A 16,169-nucleotide genomic window follows, 5' to 3' on the forward strand; every position below is an offset into this window, starting at 1 on the left:
ACTGCTAGGGTCATGCTGGCAGCTTGTCACACACCTCTGGGACAGCTCAGCAGAGCACCAGGGCTCTGGGCAGAGCCCCATGGCCCTGAGCATCACATCAGCCCTGCAAGAACCAGAGATGAGGGTCACTCATGGCAGGGCCATGCTCGGGAGGCTGGTGGCCACCAACTCCTCTGTGTGGCTTGTACAGGAGCACTGGGCCAGGGTCCAGCGTGGCTCCTGGGAGCACCTGGCTGCCACCTGAGCCCTGGTGCAGCATCTGCTCCTCCCACCAGGCATGGTGGGCTCAGGGAAGGTGCTGAACACTGATGTTCACCAGGGTCTGTCATGTGCCAACCCTGGAGTGCAGGTGGAGGAGGGAAAGGGAGCTGCCAGCACAGGGAGGAGAGCTCCCATGCTGCTCAGATGGGCTGGAGGGCAGGTGTCCCAGGCAGTGCCACCACAGCCACGCTGTTCTCCTGAGCAGGAGTGTTTCCTCCTGCTGCACAGCCAGCAATGGAAAAACAACCAGGCTCTGAGCTCCTCGCCTTCATGCCTTCCCCCCTCCAGAGGATAATAAGCTGCTTTTAATATCTGACATGTTTATTAACAGATGCAGTTGTGACAGCTGATGACTTCATATGCCACTTACCACTAAAATGTTAGTAATAACTCGGAATTAACTGTCATAAATAAAAAAGACTACAAAGACAACTCGATGGTGTGTCACTCTGCAGTAATTTACTGAGACCCTGCTGGCTCTGGATGCGAGGCTGGAAGGTCCTTTGTGGAGCTCCAGTCCGGGTTTTGCAACCGTCACAATATTTTGGCTGGATATTGTCTTAGGAGGTGGTACTAGTGGGGTGGAATTCCCTCATGCAGGAGTTTGCACTGGATGCCTTTACAAAGCTGGATACTCTGGTAATAATAATAATAAAAAGCCCCTACAGCCGGTGGATGGGGACGGAGCCTACGGATCCAGAGCAGGATTTATTAATGTGCAAATAGCTCTGATATGATCACATACTTTCTGCTTTGCATACGCAGGGAGCAGCGTGGGCTGATGGAGTAGGAATTAGCCCGGGCGATCTTTACGAGCTGAGATCCTGCACATCGCAGAAGGGTTTGTCTCTCTGTGCAAATCCTGGGACCCCGTTAGAAACCTGCTTTAAAAAACGAGCCACCAAACTATCCAAATGCACCAGACTTCTCCATGAACTCGCCATGAATATATTTTTCATTTTTTTTGACAGAAACCTGTGTGTACCTTTCTCTGGAGCAACTGAGGAATTTTGTAGTTGTTCTTATAGTATTTTAAATCTGAGAACCCACTAGTCTTTTCTGCAGTGATGAGGGAGTGACAAGTTGAAGGTAAGGGCTTCAGCATGCTTGTTTTGTGTCAATGGAGCTTTTGCAATGCGGGCTGGTAATGAAGAACGCGAGCCGTGTCAGCATCTGACTGCGGGTTCGCCTTGTGCAACGTGGATAATGAGTTCAGACAATGAGAGCCGGGCGAAATCACAGCACCATCTGTGGGATCCCCTTTCTCCCCCCCTCCCCAAGGTGCGTGGGGCTTGCAGGGAAGCTGGGCTGCTGCGTGTGTCCCCTGCCACCGTGTTTACCTTTCTTTTTTGGGAAGGGGACACAGGGAGCTGGTGGGGATATTGATCAGCTCGTAACTGATTCTGCACTAGCTGCGGGGTCCCGCCGTGCCCTACTGCCCTCCCCTGATCCCAGGGACAGGAGCAAAGGGAGGACAGCACAGTAAACTTGCTGCTGGCTCAGTTCTGCTGCGCCCAAGCCAAGCTCCTGCCCGTGGGGACACGGCAGGCGCTGGGAGAGCGCGGGGTGAGTACGGGCTCCGTGCAGTTCTGAGTGGGGGATCAGCGGAGAAATGGTTAATTGGGATTATGGCAGTAATTAGACGTGGTGTGAGCAGCTGGTGGGGATGTGCAGGAGAAGTGCTGCTGGATCCAGCGCTGGTTGGGTCAGCGAGGCTCCCGCAGCCAGGCTGGGACACGGATCCAGCGAGGGCACAGGTCAAGGTGATTTCAGCCTCGGTGCCCTGTGCTGATGAAGCCAAGTGCTGCGAGACGTGTGTGGGGGTGACCGGGGCTTGGTCACCTCTGGGCTGCTGGAGTGTTCTGTAGGCTCAGGTGTGTGTGTCCCTGGGTACAGAGGAGGGGTGTTCAGGTGTTGCTGTTTGGTTTAAAGAGGCACCTTACAGTAAAAGGCATTAAAATAGGGTGATGCCGGCAGAAGAAAATGCTGCACGGCAAGGCACGCGTGGAGCCTCCACCCTGTGCACAGGGGTCAGCAGGTATCCACCCAAAAAAATCCTGTCACCTGAAGGTCTGTGAACTTGGGGCAGAGCTTACAGCGCTGATTGGGGTGGCCAGGTCTGCGCTGAGATCCCACAGGGACTGGGCACTTGCAGTGAGACATCTGCCCGGAGGGTTCTCCCTTTGCAGTGGTTTTGTCTGAAGCCCATGGGTGACCCTGGAGCGGGTGAATGAACTCCTGATCCATCCCCTCTCCCCGCTGTGGGGCCGGGGCTGTGGGGCTGGCAGGGGGGATGGCAGCAGCACCGCGGGCCTGGCAATGCCAGCGCTGCAGCACGCCTGGAAACCACGCTGGAAAAAAAAGGCTGAATTGAGCTGGATCCGCTCCCCGTCCCTGCGCGGCCGCTGCGAGAGCAGCAGCACTACCCTGAGGGACGCGGCGGGGAGGAGCCGGGGCGCCCGATCCGGGGAGCCCGGGATCCCCCGGGCACGGCCAGGACACCGTGTGCGGGCAAAACCCCCGCATCTCCATCGGCCCAGCCAGATGTGAGCTGGATTGTGAGGCTGGGACTGCCTCCTGTCCTCTGGGGATAGCCCTGGAGTGGGACAGAGGGGACCGTGCAGCTGAGAGGTGGCACCGGCAGCAGAGACCCTTCCCCTGCCCTTCCTCTGTAATCCTGGCAAGGATGGGAGTGCATGTTTGCCTAAGACCCGGCAAATACAGGCAGGTTTCCTGTCAATCCCACCACCAATGTGCCCCCAGGATGCCCCTGTGGGACTGCAGCTGCCTCAGCTCTCGGGCAGTGGGGCAGTGTGGGCTGGCTGCAGGATGTCCTGCACTGCAAACCACCCTGAGCACTGAGCCTGCAGGGCTCAGAACTTGCCCTCCCTGTCCTAGAGGTACAGGGGGCTGCCATCCCACAGAAAGGCAGAGTTTGGATGGGCTCAGCCCAGGCTGGCAGCAGCAGCTGGTCTGGAGGACACCCTGGCTGCCTGCTCACTCCCTCCTGCTGTCCTGCCAGCCCAGAGCTGAGGCTGTGCGTTATTTTTCCCAGTTTGTTTTCCTCTGCTGCTGGAGTTGGTGCTACTCCTGGCTCTGCAGGGCTCAGGTTTCCCAGGCAGTGATGTCTGGGAGAGCCAGAGCACCAGGAATCCCTTCAGGAAGCTCTGCTTGGCAGATGGTTCCTATGCACATGGCCAAGCAGAAAGCCCCAGGTGCTGCTCAGGGCTTTGCCCTGTGCTTGAGGCTTTGGCTCTGCCTTTGCAGCTCATGGCTCACCAGGCCCCTGTGAGCCTGGAAATTTGTGTTTACCAAGCTGGCAGGCAGGGTCTGTGGTGGAAGGAGCTGTAAGCCCTTGTTTGCAGGCATTTCCACAGAAATAAGAAGGGAGCTGTGTATTGAACTGAATGTGTGCACTTGTAGGATGAGCCTCAGCACCCCTGACTGTGCTATCCAGTGTGGGTCAGACCCCTGCTCCCCACCCCCAGGGCTATACCCACTGTCTGTCCACCCACACATCCTGGGGCACCTGCTGACATGTCCCTGCTCAGCAATGGGCCTTTAGGGAGCCTTTTTGGGGGAAGAGTTAGATTTGCAGTGCCCTGATCTGTGCTACCCTGAACTGGTTGTTGTGTTTCCTGGTCTGAAATTTGGTTGTGCTGATCTGTAGGAGGCTCAAACCCACCCGAGTTGCCCTTAACAGACACAGGTCTGCTGCAGTCAGACCCCAGGCACAGAGCTGTGCCTGCCAGGAGGATTCCAGGGCAGCTCCAGATGCTGCTCTTGTTCTGTGGAGAAGCAGCAGGCATGGATCCTGCAGCCTGCCTCAGGGCTCTGCCTCCTCCTCCTTCTCCAGAGCAGTGTGCAGCCTCTGCGTTGGCATGAGGGCCATGGGAATCCCCCAGTAAAACATTTCCTGATGTTTTACAGTGCTGAAGCACAAGCACTCCTGGAGGGAGGCCTGTGGCACTGTGGATCAGCTGGAGCAGCTACTGTGGGACACTGTGCAGCAGCCAGGGCTGGAGCTGCAGGAGCTGAGGTGCTGCTGAACCCCAAAACAGCTCCCACTGCCAGGGCAGGGCAGAGGGGTGGCTGTGAGCAGCAGCCTCTCCTCAGAGCATCCCCATCACAGCACAGCTCTGCAGATCCAGGGAATGCAGTGCAGGAGCTGGTGGCAGAAGTCAGAGCTCAACAATGCTGTGGATGGCTCTGCTGCCAGATTGCGCTTTATTATTTTATTTTTTCAGTGAAGTTTATGGGTTGGGGATTTTGCAGAATTTGGCGCTGGGATTTAATATCAAATGAAGACCTTCTGGTTCGGAAATTGGACTTAATGCAGCCGTCTTTTATTGCTTCAAGGATTAAGCAGAACAAAGTGGCTCTGCCTGTGCATGTGCAGAAATGTTTGCCAGAGGCACGTGAGACACCCTGTGGCAGCTGTGATGGCCGAGCCAGGCGTGGTGGGACCTTCCACAGTGCTGCTCCACGTGCTGACAGGAAAACAGCCCTCGGGAGCACAGCAGAACAGAGGGACTTTCCCAAAGAGAACAAGGGCCCAAACCTGCTCCCTCAGCCCTTCTCTCCCATGGGAGAAGGCAGGGAGCTCTGCCATGGGGTCAGCAGCTCATGGAAGTGGGGCTCAGGCAGAGCAGGCAGTGGCTCAGGGACAGCAGCAGTGTGGGCACATCCCTGTGTGCAGTGGAACAGGGACAATGCACGACCAGGTGCCATCACTGGTGATGAGGGGCCTGTTGAAAGCTCCACCAAAGCTCTGGGGAATGAGCTGAGAGTGTGGAGCTGCTGCTGCCACCCACAACCTTCTGGAGCTGGACTCTGCCCTGGGGCTGGGAGTGGTGTCCTGGGTGCTGTGCCCTGGGGCAGGGCTGGGAGATGTGGGACCCTGAAACTATGACTCCTCCTGCAGGAAACCAGTTTGTGCATATTTACACCCCTCACTGACTACCAAGAGGAAATTCAAATTCTCTATCCAGCTCCAGGACCTGGAAACCCAAATTCTCCCCCCTCCCAGCTGGTGCCCAGCTGGCTGTTGGCAGTGACCTGGCAGCTCCCAGGGGTTCATTCTGCTGCTGCTATAACCAGGTTTGTCCTGCCTCTAGCATCTGGTCCTTCTCTCCAAGGCTCAGTAAACCTTTGGAGAGCCTGTTTACATTTCAGATCCCTGGTACATTCAGCAAGAGGCAATATATCAGCAATTTAGTTATTGTGGATTAGGTCTCAAATATCCTTGGGATATAATGTTGGTCTTTCTCACCTTGTGTGTAGGAGGACTAATGGCAAATTATCTGGATGGTTTACATTTTCTGGTTTGTATTGGAGCTCCCAAGGACCAATTTATCCTGATTGAATTGCAAACAAGGCTTAGTGCCATCTCAGATTCAGGGGCCAGGTCTCTCCATAAATGAATTCAGAGCAATTCAGGTTACCCCAAATTCTTCCTGTAGATGGGATAATGGCATAAATCCTGCTAATGTTTAGACTGGAAATTGTTTGTAGCAACCTGAGCTTGACTGATGGCTGCAGTAACAGAAAGAAGCATAACTCGTGTCCTGCAGTGAGGGTGGGAAGAGCTGGGAGTCCAGCCAGCCAGCTCACCACAGACCCCCAGGTGCTCCTGGGGGGGATTTGGAGACCTGTGGATGGTGTGTGACCTGACCCTTCAGCACCAAAATACCAGTGGCCTTTCTGTGCTGAGGCAGCAGCTGTGCCAAGCCCGGGCTCTCTTTTAGAAAGCAAGGAGGGAAAAGTGTGTGCTGGCTTGGTTTGTGCTGCTGTCTCAAGGTTTTCCACGGCACTTCCCTGCCCTCGGAAATGGGGTACGTGGGGTGGCACGGGCTTCACGCTGGCTCTTGGCACACGGGTGCTGTGTTTGCTCCCTCCGGACATCCATCCCTGCTGCTGTCCCCACGCCGGGGGACTGTGCCCAATCTGCGAGTATTGTGTAAACACGGCGGGTGCTTCCTGTGAACGCGTTTCACCCGCAAAGCCGCCGTAATTAAAAACCGGGGGCCGGCAGCGCGTCCCGCCGCCGCCGCTCGTTCGGGGACAGTTTGGGGTGTGCTGAGCCGCTGGCATCCCCAGGGCTCTGTGGCCGTGCTGGGCATGACCGGACTGTCCCCCAGCACCTGGAGGGACCCCCTGACCCGACCCGCTGCCCCCGGGAGCCGTGCCCGGCTCCCTGCACAAGTGCGGAGGAGCTGCGGGATCCCCGCTCCGCACAGCTCCGTAAACACTCCCGCTGCCCGGCTTAAGCACTTGACAGTGTTTATAAAGCAGCTCGCAGCAAACAGGCTTGGAAGTGCAGAACAAGTTGGTGTTTACACAAGTGACTAATTATTTATTTGAAAATCCTGTGGACGACCCGTGGGCTGTAACGACAAGCACATGGGGAGCGCTGGGCTCCTGCCCCGGCAGTCGCAGCAGGGACACGGTGAAAAGTTCAGAGCCACCAGGGCGGGGGGACAGCGGGTCAGGTCAGGGGGTCCCAGTTTGTGCACAGGGTACCAGCACAGCTCGGTGCTGGTGCCGTGGGCTGTGCAAGGCTCTGCGGTACCGGACACGTCTCCCTGCTGGGGCAGCCCCCTCCCTCCAGGTGTGGCTATAGCTGCCTCAGGTGGGCTGGGGCAGGGGGCTGCTTGGGCCAGTGGCCCTTCAGCAGGTCCCCACCCAGGGTGGGCCAGGGAGGGGTCTGGCCCATCCCAGGCTGAGGCCGGGCTCACTTCCAGCACTGTCGCCACCAGTTGTTTGGGGCATTGGTGATTGCGCAGTTATTATAAAGGGATTAAAACAATTTTCTGTTTCATTTGATTTCACAGAACAAATGTTGTCGCCTTTATTCCAGCACAATGTCCGCCGTTGGCAGGGCTTTGCTCTGCCAGCTGCAGAGAGGAGTGGGGCCTGGCTTGGCAGTGCCAGGTCTCTGGGTGCAGCGTGGAACTTGCCCTCCTTTCACACCGGGCACAGGGAAAAGCACTTGAAAACGACAGGGAAAATGCCCTGTCAGCACCAGCTGCAGCAAGGGCTTGGGCATCTCAGGAAAGGATGGTACATGTGGAGTCCTGGGTGCTGGCTGGCTGTCAGGCAACTGGGCTTTCCTTCTCTCTCCTGTAGTTCATGCAGAGTCATTGGTTTGCTGCCCAGCCTGTCTGGCTGGTGTTGCAATGTCATGGCTCTGTCCTGCCATGCACGTTGGGCCACTCTGTGCCACAGCTGGGCTCACTGACCCGGGCTCAGTGTCCCGCTCTGGGCTCGCTGCCCCAGTTCAGCCGGGCTCAGTGTCCCACCCTGGGCTCAGTGTCCCACCCTGGGCTCGCAGCCCCACCCTGGGCTGTCCCTGCCGGTGCGCCTGGGGCACAGACAGCCCGGCAGCTCCGCGCTCAGCCCTGTGCAGACAGCGCTGACCCTGCCCCGTGCTCCGGGGAACGGGAGATGGGAGGTTTGGAAATTCCCTCAGAGCAGCGTTTTGGGCAGCTCATGGAGGATCCCACCCGGTCCCCAGACAGCCCCAGCCCTGGCTGGGCACTGCAGGCTCGCTCTGCTACCAGCCCCAGAGGTGCCCACTCAATGGGAAACATCTTGTGTGCCTGGCACCCTCAGCAGCCATCTGCCACTTGGGGAGGGCGCCCCAGGGGTCTGGCTCTATTTTAAACAAATTCCAGCTATAACTACTGTTTGCAGCACTGGCAGATGGCAGAGATGCTCTGAGCATTTTGACGGGTGCTGAGTTTTTAGCAACAAGGACTTATGGATGAGGCTGGAACACAGTTGTCCCCACATTGCTCTGGATGCCACTATCTGCCAGCACCCCCAGTGCACCCCACACCCTCCATGCTCACCCCCAGCCATTGTGGGAGGGATGCCGTGTGTCAAGTTAACCCGTTCTCTTTTCCTTTGCAGTTCCTGCCAGCATATGTGGAAACTGCGAGCAGCTAACGCCCACAGCCGAGCCCCCGATGGGACTAGGGCCGAGCTCCTGCACTCCTGACAGGGATGAAGGTAGAGCCATGTTACCTGCTACCTAATCCCACTGGTGCTGATGTAGTTTGTGGATATGGTCCCAGACCTGGCTCTGTGCACAGACTCTCAGCTCTGATCCCACCCGAGACGATTTAGCAGCAGCAGAGACCCCAGCTGTGGAGCAGGCGCCCCCAACCACCCCAGGACGGAGGGGCTGCAGCGCTGGAGAGTTACTATGCAGCTTGGACTGCTTGTGGTGGTGGTTTTTCTAAGCTCGATGGATCTAACAGGCAGCAGCAAAGTGGTGAAGGGCAAGAGGCAAAGACGAAGTATGTATGAAATGCTTTTCTTCTCTCCTTCCTCTCGTGATGCCATGAAGGTCATGCTGGTGTGAATGTGTTTGCAACACAGGGAGTTGAGCCTGTGGTGCCCCAAAAACCCACAGAGATCCCCCAGTCCCACTCCCCATGCCCCCTGACCCGAGCTGCAGGTCACAGGGGGGGTCAGTTATGCCTCCAGCCCAGGGGGTCCCTGGTGGGGCTTGTGCAGGGCAGCCAGGCAGAATTGGCACAAGAGCAGCCACAGCTCGCCCTCCTTTATGTAAGCGCATGTTAGAACTGTTTTACATTAAAACTGTTTCAAATTAAATTATATAAAATTGATTTTATATTGAAACTGGGACTGCTGAGCCCTGGGAGAACAAGGAAAACCTGACGTCATGGCTAATGCTATAAAGGCAATTTCCAGTGAGGGCCCAGTTTATACCTTTGTCATGGATGCAGAGCTTGGCACCAGGGCCCAGTGCTGTGGGAGGGATGGGGCTGGATTCCTGGGGGTGTCTGTGCAGAGGGGCCAGGACCCACAGTGCCAGAGAGGTCCCAGTCCAAACCAGTGAACCCTCCTGGCAGCTGGGGGCTGAGGAACCCCCCTGCCTTCAGTGTCTCTTCCCAAGGCTGAGGCAGCATCTGTGCCCACAGACCTGGTGATGGCAATGGGGCTGGGCAGGCAGCAGGGGCTGCCAGGCTCTTGGGTCAAGGCAGGGGGACAGAGCAGCTCTTGGGTCACAGCAGGGGGACAGGGCAGATCTTGGGTCATGCTGGGTGGACAGGGAAGCTCTTGGGTCATGGCAGGGTGACAGAGCAGCTTTCTCACCTCTAGTCCTGACATGTGAGCACTATGCTGCTCTACACTTGCTTTTGAAGTGTAGTAAACACGGTATTTAAAAGAATGCATCTTTTAAATACACAGCTTTTCTATAAACAAGGACATGGCTTGCATAATAAACTAATAAAAATAACCTGCATTCTAGTCTGCAAAGAATGCTATTGGTTTCAAAACAAGCAGCATTTTATATGATAATTAAAAGCAGAAAACTCTCAAGACATGGGATTGAGTATTTTTCTTGGACTGAATGTAGGGGCTGAGAACACATCCCTATTTTGGGGGCAGTGACATCTCCTGACTGCCAGAGAGAATTTAACATAGGCAGAGTCAGAGTGAGATCCAGCCTGGCATGCAGCATGGATGGAATTAGTGGAACAGTTCCACTCCAGGGCCATGTGCTGTGGTCCTGGGCATGGAGGCACTGCCAGCTGCAAGCAGGGAGGCAGCAGGAGGTGCTGGGAACCTGCCCATTGTTAGTGCCTGCCCCACATGAGCACCAGGGCTGGCAGGCAGTGGGCTGGGGTGCACAGTGCACAGTGCTGGGGCTCTGGGCACACTTGGTGGCTGCTTCTGGGTGCTGCTCCTCAGCATGGCCATGTTGTGACTCTTGTGCCTGTGCTTGGCACAGCTCTGGCTCCTGTGGCCTTTGGGGACAGGGTCATGGTCTGGCCAGAGCTGTGCTGCGAGTGTGTCAGTGCTGCAGGACCCTGGCCCTTGCTCTGGTCCCAGTTCCTGTCCTTTTCCCAGTGGTGCCAGTGCTTTGGGGTCACAGCTGGTGCCTGCAGAGCCCAGCACTAACCAGTGCCTCTATCCTGCTCTTCCAGTCAGCACCGAGCTGAGTCAGGGCTGTGCCAGAGGCTGTGACCTGTGCTCTGAGTTCAATGGGTGCCTGAGGTGCTCCCCCAAACTCTTCATCCTTCTGGAGCGGAACGACATCCGACAGATTGGGATTTGCCTGCCTTCCTGCCCACTGGGATACTTTGGCCTTCGCAATACGGACATGAACAAGTGCATCAGTGAGTGTGGGGCTGGGAGGGAAGGGGCTGGGGCAGTGCCAGTGGCTGTATGGAAGAGGTGAGGCAGAGCTGAGCATGGCAAAGGAAAGAGCCCTGCTCTTTCTGCATGGTTGCTCAGCACTGAAGGATCTTGCAGGACCTCTGAGTTTTGTTATGTGGGTTGCCAGACTGGCAGCCTTTGGGTCAAGGGAAATCCTTTCAGGCATTTAATGTCTCTTTTCCTGCTCTACTGCTCTCCAGACTCAGGCAGCTCTGAGTGAAATTCTTGGCTTGCATTTGTAGCCAGAGCACCAGAGCTGGATGTGGAAACACACGATCACTCCCCTGGCAGGTCCGTGCACAGCACCCTCGTGGCCAGGTTTCCATCTCACTCCCTTTCCATGCAGTCCTGGAGCTGCAGCTGGAGCTGGGACTGTATCCTTTGCACTGTCCCCTCTGGCTGGCTGACCGATGCTCAGCTGAGCACCAGCCCAAAACTTTCCCACCCCACCTGATTCAGTCCTGGCAGTGGCTGTAGCTGGCTGTGAGAGCTGCAGCACAGGGAATGGTGCAAAGAAATGTCACTTGTGAGTGGCACAGCCAGGCCTGGCAGGATGCTCAGAGACATGTCCTGGCTGCTGCATGCCCTGGGAGCCAGGGCTGGGCTCTGGTTGGCAGTGTGGAGCTTCTTGAGTCTTTTGTTCATATCGGACTACATGATGGCTTTGGTGTTTGGTCTGTTTTTTTCCCTCCCAGAATGCAAAATTGAGAACTGTGAGTCCTGTTTCAGTCGAAACTTTTGCACAAAATGTAAGGAAGGTTTGTATTTGCACAAAGGGAGATGTTACGTCACATGCCCCGAAGGCTTCACTGCTGCCAACGGCACCATGGAGTGCAGCAGTCCTGGTAAGGGTGCACTGCATGTCTGCAGGGGTAGTGCTGCAGGGGGATGCCCTGGTTTGAAGGACAGGTGTCTGCCAATAAAGGCAGAAGATTCTCTTTGGAAGGGAGAATGTAAACCCCTCCCTCTAAATTATTATCATTTTGAAATTAAGGGGCTCTCAGGCAAAGATATGGGAATTAGGAATAACAGTTCTTTACTAGGAAAATTAAAATAGAAATGCAGTATTACAAAGAACAATCCCAAAACACTGCCAGAGTCAGAATCCAAGCTGACACCTATCAGTCAGTCAGGGTGGTGGCACAGTCCCATTCAATGGTGGCTGCATCCTCCTGCAGTGGCAGATGTGGTTCAGCTGGAGCAGTGCTCCTGGGGAAGGTGCAGTTTCCTCTGAAGGTGCAGGGATGATGTGGAAAGGTCTTGCTTTCCTCTGGAATCCAGTGGAAAGAAGGTCCCTTGGTGTTCAAAATCTCAGTTTTTATCTGGGTAGGAAAGGCTTGGCTCCTCCCCTGGGTGGAGCATCTCCCAGTGGGATGATGGAATTTTATCAGTCATGCACTGGGACTCAATGGCCATGAACAGGAGATATCTCCTGGAGGGAGGATGGGCTGTGGGAAAGATAAAGATGGTTGCCCCAGCTGGTTTAAAGATGGCCCATTAGCAGATAATGTGTGCCAGGAGATCAGGGTTACTGCCCCACCCAGTTTTAAACAATGGCCCATTAACAGGAGATAATTTACACAGAGATAAGAATCACTGCCACACCCAGTTTTAAACAATGGCCCACTAACAGGAGATATCTCCTGGAGGGAGGATGGGCTGTGGAAAGATAAGGATGATTGCCCCCAGCTGGTTTAAAGATGGCCCATTAGCTGATAATGTGTGCCAGGAGATAAAGGTCACTGCCACACCCAGCTGCAGCAGATGGTGACAGAATATACATTGCTGGTCACATCAACCCAACACAGTGGGTTAGGTGATGAACCCCTCATTGTACCCATGACGAGGGGGTGACAGCCCAGCCCTTCATGGGGCAGAGCCCTCTGGGAACCTCTGAATGGGGAGCAACCCCTGGTGTTTGTGAGCTGTGATCCAGAGTAGTGATGTGGCAAGGAAGGGGGTGCTTGGGGATTTAGGAACCTGCTGGGAAACACACCCTCCCTTGCAGCCTCAGGTGGGGGGAGATGCAGTGCTAGGCTCCCAGGAGCTGCAGTTACAGCTGGACTCTCTTTTTTTCTGGCAGCACAATGTGAAATGAGCGAGTGGGGGCCCTGGGGGCCCTGCTCCAAGAAAAGGAAGCTCTGTGGCTTCAAGAAGGGCAACGAGGACCGGACACGGCGGATTCTGCAGGCTCCCTCTGGGGACGTGTCTCTGTGCCCTCCCACCACAGAGGTGCGGCGCTGCACGGTGCAGAAGAGCCAGTGCCCCGAAGGTGAGCGAGGGGGGGTCCCACCATGGCTCCCCACACCCTGGAGAGGTCATCCAGCCAATTGTCCAGGGTCACAAATGTGCTGTGCAGCTCCTGCCTCCTCTGACTGCAGGGGATATGGATGTGATGGCACTTGGAAGAGTTGCAGGTGGAAGGGGCACAGCCTCCAGGGGAGTGAACCTTGGCACAGCTTGCCATGTGTGCCATGGATTTAGTTTATCCCCTGGCCAGGAAACAGCCAAGGGTGCATGCTTGTGTGCTGCTGTGATGGGAATCCTCTCCTCTCCTTGATCTGTTTTTCCCAGGAATTAGAGAGTGCCCTCAGGATGAAGGGTGGTTTGGTTATTTTGCTACAGAATGGACAAGGATTGCAGTTTTGCTGAGTGTTGTGAAGGGAAAGGGCTCTGAGCAGTGACTAAAGGCACAGGAATTGCCCAGCAGGGCAGTGGTTGACAGGGCCATCTGCTCCCCAATGCCTTCTTCCACCTCACGCTGCCCCTTTGCTTTACTGCAGGGAAAAGGAAGAAAAAGGAAGAGCAAGGAAAGCAAGATAATGGGAATAGAAATCGGAAAGACACCAAAGACACAAAGTCTGGCACCAAGAAGAGGAAGAACAAACAGAGAGGGGCCACCATGGCTGCGACGGCCGCCAGCCCTGCCCAGTAGCTGGCCCTGTGTGTCACCTGATGGCAAGACTCCATTGCTGCTATGTATATGAAAGCTTTATTGAACAGAGCACTGCTACACCATGTACACGTGTCCAGAGACAGACATATACTCCAGGCTGAACCATGAACTGACAGAGGCCACGCACACGATGCTTGTGGAGGCAAAGCCCACAGCCCCAGGGCTGGCTGGGGACACTGCAGGGAGGAGAGGTGGAGCATAAGCCAGTGAAGGACCCAAACATGGGATTGATTTCATGATCAGAGGCCTCAACTGGAGCCCAAGCACGTGGCCCCAGCACAGCCCCACTCTGCCAGGGGATGAGACTGAACCCACATGGCCACTCTCCCTGACCTGGCACCCAGACACACACAGCAGTGGCCTCTTTCTCTTCCCTCACCCCTTATTTTGTGTTTTAAGCTGTATGACTTTATCACTGCGAATACATGTTAAAAGTTTGTGGTAAGAGGTCAGTGGTATCAGCCCTGAATCTGCTTCAAAGAATTATTTCAAATTAAAAAAAAAACCAACCAAAATCAAAATGACAACCAGCTTCCTGAGTGTGTGGTTCATACCTTGGCCCCTATGGAGGCTGGTGTCCCACAGGGCAGAGACTCACTTGTGGAGGGGAAACTCACCAAAGCTTTAAGAAAATCCCAGAAAATGCTGCCAGCCCTCCTGTGTGAGGGACCCCACTGAGCCCCGAGGAATTCCCCACTGAAGGATCCATTTAACTCACAGCAAATTGAGGAAATCAGAGGTTAAAACAAACCACAGGTTGCTGAAATATTGTGACTCAGCTGTGGGACAATCCCGGGCTGGGGACAGCCAGTCCTGCTGCTGGCCACCACCCTGGAGAATGGCAGGAGGGAGGCAGGTGGGAGAGGGAAGGCACAGCTCAGGTCCTCCAGAAGAGAAAGAAATTTTTAAATTGGGTAGAAACTACTTGTCTACATCCCACTGGCTGGAATTTGCTGGATTCTCCTGCTCTGTGAGAGCTGACAGCTGAGCAGAGGAACTGTGACAAGGACTGTGCAGGATGGAGCTGCGTGGGATGTGCAGGTTTCTGACTGCTCTGCTCAGGGAGCTCTTCCTTCAGCAGTGTCACAGGGTGTCTCACCACTCACTGCCCTGGGATGGTCAAATGTGCTTTCTCTGTATAAATATGTTTAGAGACACATTGCATTTCTTGAGACCTCAGCAGAAGCTCTCTGGTCCCAAGGGATGGTGATGGTCACTCTGTGAATTCTGTGATATATCACAGAGATGTGCCCAGGGTGGATCAGGGATGTGCTGCTGGAGCTCCAACTCCCCTGGTGGGGCAAAGGGCAGGGGAAAGCTCACCCCAGACTAACCCTGGTGAATCCAATCTTTGCTGTACTCGCCTCCATGCCACCCTCTGCTCTGTGGTTTTGGGGGGCAGAGTGAGCCAACAGGTGTGGAGAGCTCCCTGTCCATCCCAGGGGTCACCTGCCCACACCCACAGCCCTGTTCTCTCCTGTCCCTTACGGTGCCCACTGAAGACTCAGCTCTGGCACAGGACACCCTGACTCCCTCCACCCTGCAGGACGTGGAGGCTGCACAGTTGTTTTGGCTCCTGAGCTGCACCAAACTCTCCATGACTGCTCTGCTGGCAGAAAAACCTTTCAGCCTATCGTCCACTTTGTGTTTAAGTAAACAAGAAGCTGTTCCATCTTTGAAAGGGGATTCCATTTCAGCACAATGATAAATGACCAGCATACCAAGCAGGGGGAGAAAGAGGTTCTTAAAAGTCACCCTTTAAGTTGTTTAGGGATCATGTTCATATGATTCCTGAAAGCTTCCCCACAGAATGATCCAATCTTGCTCTATTTTCTAGCCTGTGAGAGAAGCATTTTCTTTGTGCCATGGCATTGTACACAAGCAGAACCATTTTCCCTTCCACTTTTAGCAGCAGCCACCAGTGAGCCATTGGTGAAGCTCAGCTCTGTCACTGGCTGTGCCTCCCTCCTGGTGTTGTGTCCCCACCGAGTTCTCTGTGAAGATTAAGAGAATGCATTAGCAAACTTTGCTACATGAGGCTCTGGTAATGACTCGATTCCCTCCAGTAACTCCTGGCACTATTAGCACAACTATTTCAAAACTAAGCTGCATGTAATAAATCAAAAGAACCTATTTTAGAGAACTCTAGGGATTATTAGAAAAACTGACAAACTTCTTTCTGTTGTAGCCTTTCCCCTACTTTCTTCCTTTTTTCAGAGCAAAATGGGAAGAAAAAGGGACAAAGGCAACAGGAAGTTTAAGATGCATATTAAGAATATCCAAGATTTTTCAGTAGGGGTGATTTTAAAATTAAATTGTTTTAGAGCAATTAGGAGAAAAAGTATAAAAAAATAAATCCAATTTCTTTTCTTTTTTTTTTTTTTTTTTTGAGTCAGCTCAAGAATTGTGCTTACTTCCACTCCTAGAGAGCTGGTTCAGTTATGAATTTAGGAACATTTTGCCTTTGACCAACATAAACTGCACACTGAGCTCTCCAGTCCAAGCTGAGATGTCCTTAGCTGGGTGATGTCACCTCAACTCACATATGTGAATGCTCTCTTTCCATGCACTAAATAACCATGTTGTGGTGTTGTCTCCATGGCATCACTGTAAAATACATGTCTTTAAACAAATAAATCAATAAATGAGTTTGCTGAACCAGCTTCATTTGTTTATTCACCAAAACTGGAATCAAACCCAACTAATCAAAAATACCCACAGACATAGTGAGCCTCTCCTTAGAGCCTTCTGCCTCCCT

At 54.3% G+C, this 16,169-nt stretch overlaps 1 protein-coding gene across 2 annotated transcripts; it reads left to right on the forward strand.

Moving 5' to 3' along the window:
- The first annotated feature begins 847 nt into the window (after positions 1–847).
- On the forward strand, positions 848–14,430 carry RSPO1 (R-spondin 1). 2 transcript variants are annotated; one of them, XM_079325601.1, is made up of 8 exons: positions 848–900; positions 1,027–1,102; positions 1,233–1,350; positions 8,176–8,564; positions 10,224–10,415; positions 11,151–11,300; positions 12,539–12,727; positions 13,239–14,430. In XM_079325601.1, exons 4-8 carry the CDS (start codon positions 8,471–8,473, stop codon positions 13,388–13,390), a joined length of 777 nt encoding a protein of 258 aa, XP_079181727.1. In that variant the 5' UTR covers positions 848–900; positions 1,027–1,102; positions 1,233–1,350; positions 8,176–8,470; the 3' UTR covers positions 13,391–14,430. The 2 variants fall into 2 exon arrangements, with proteins under 2 accessions (XP_079181727.1, XP_079181728.1); XM_079325602.1 differs by lacking the exons at positions 848–900; positions 1,027–1,102; positions 1,233–1,350 and adding an exon at positions 2,255–2,299 and having other exon boundaries at positions 8,176–8,274.
- Positions 14,431–16,169: the final 1,739 nt, after the last annotated feature.

Source organism: Erithacus rubecula (genome assembly GCF_903797595.1).
Source record: "Erithacus rubecula genome assembly, chromosome: 23".
Lineage (NCBI taxonomy): Eukaryota > Metazoa > Chordata > Aves > Passeriformes > Muscicapidae > Erithacus > Erithacus rubecula.

Excerpts from the sequence above, each read along its gene's own strand:
- RSPO1 (XM_079325601.1), top strand. The coding sequence starts at position 8,471 with ATGCAGCTTGGACTGCTTGTGGTGGTGGTTTTTCTAAGCTCGATGGAT. Across the intron at positions 10,416-11,150 it reads GGACATGAACAAGTGCATCA|AATGCAAAATTGAGAACTGT; the intron begins GTGAGTGTGGGG and ends TTTCCCTCCCAG. Across the intron at positions 11,301-12,538 it reads CATGGAGTGCAGCAGTCCTG|CACAATGTGAAATGAGCGAG; the intron begins GTAAGGGTGCAC and ends TTTTTCTGGCAG.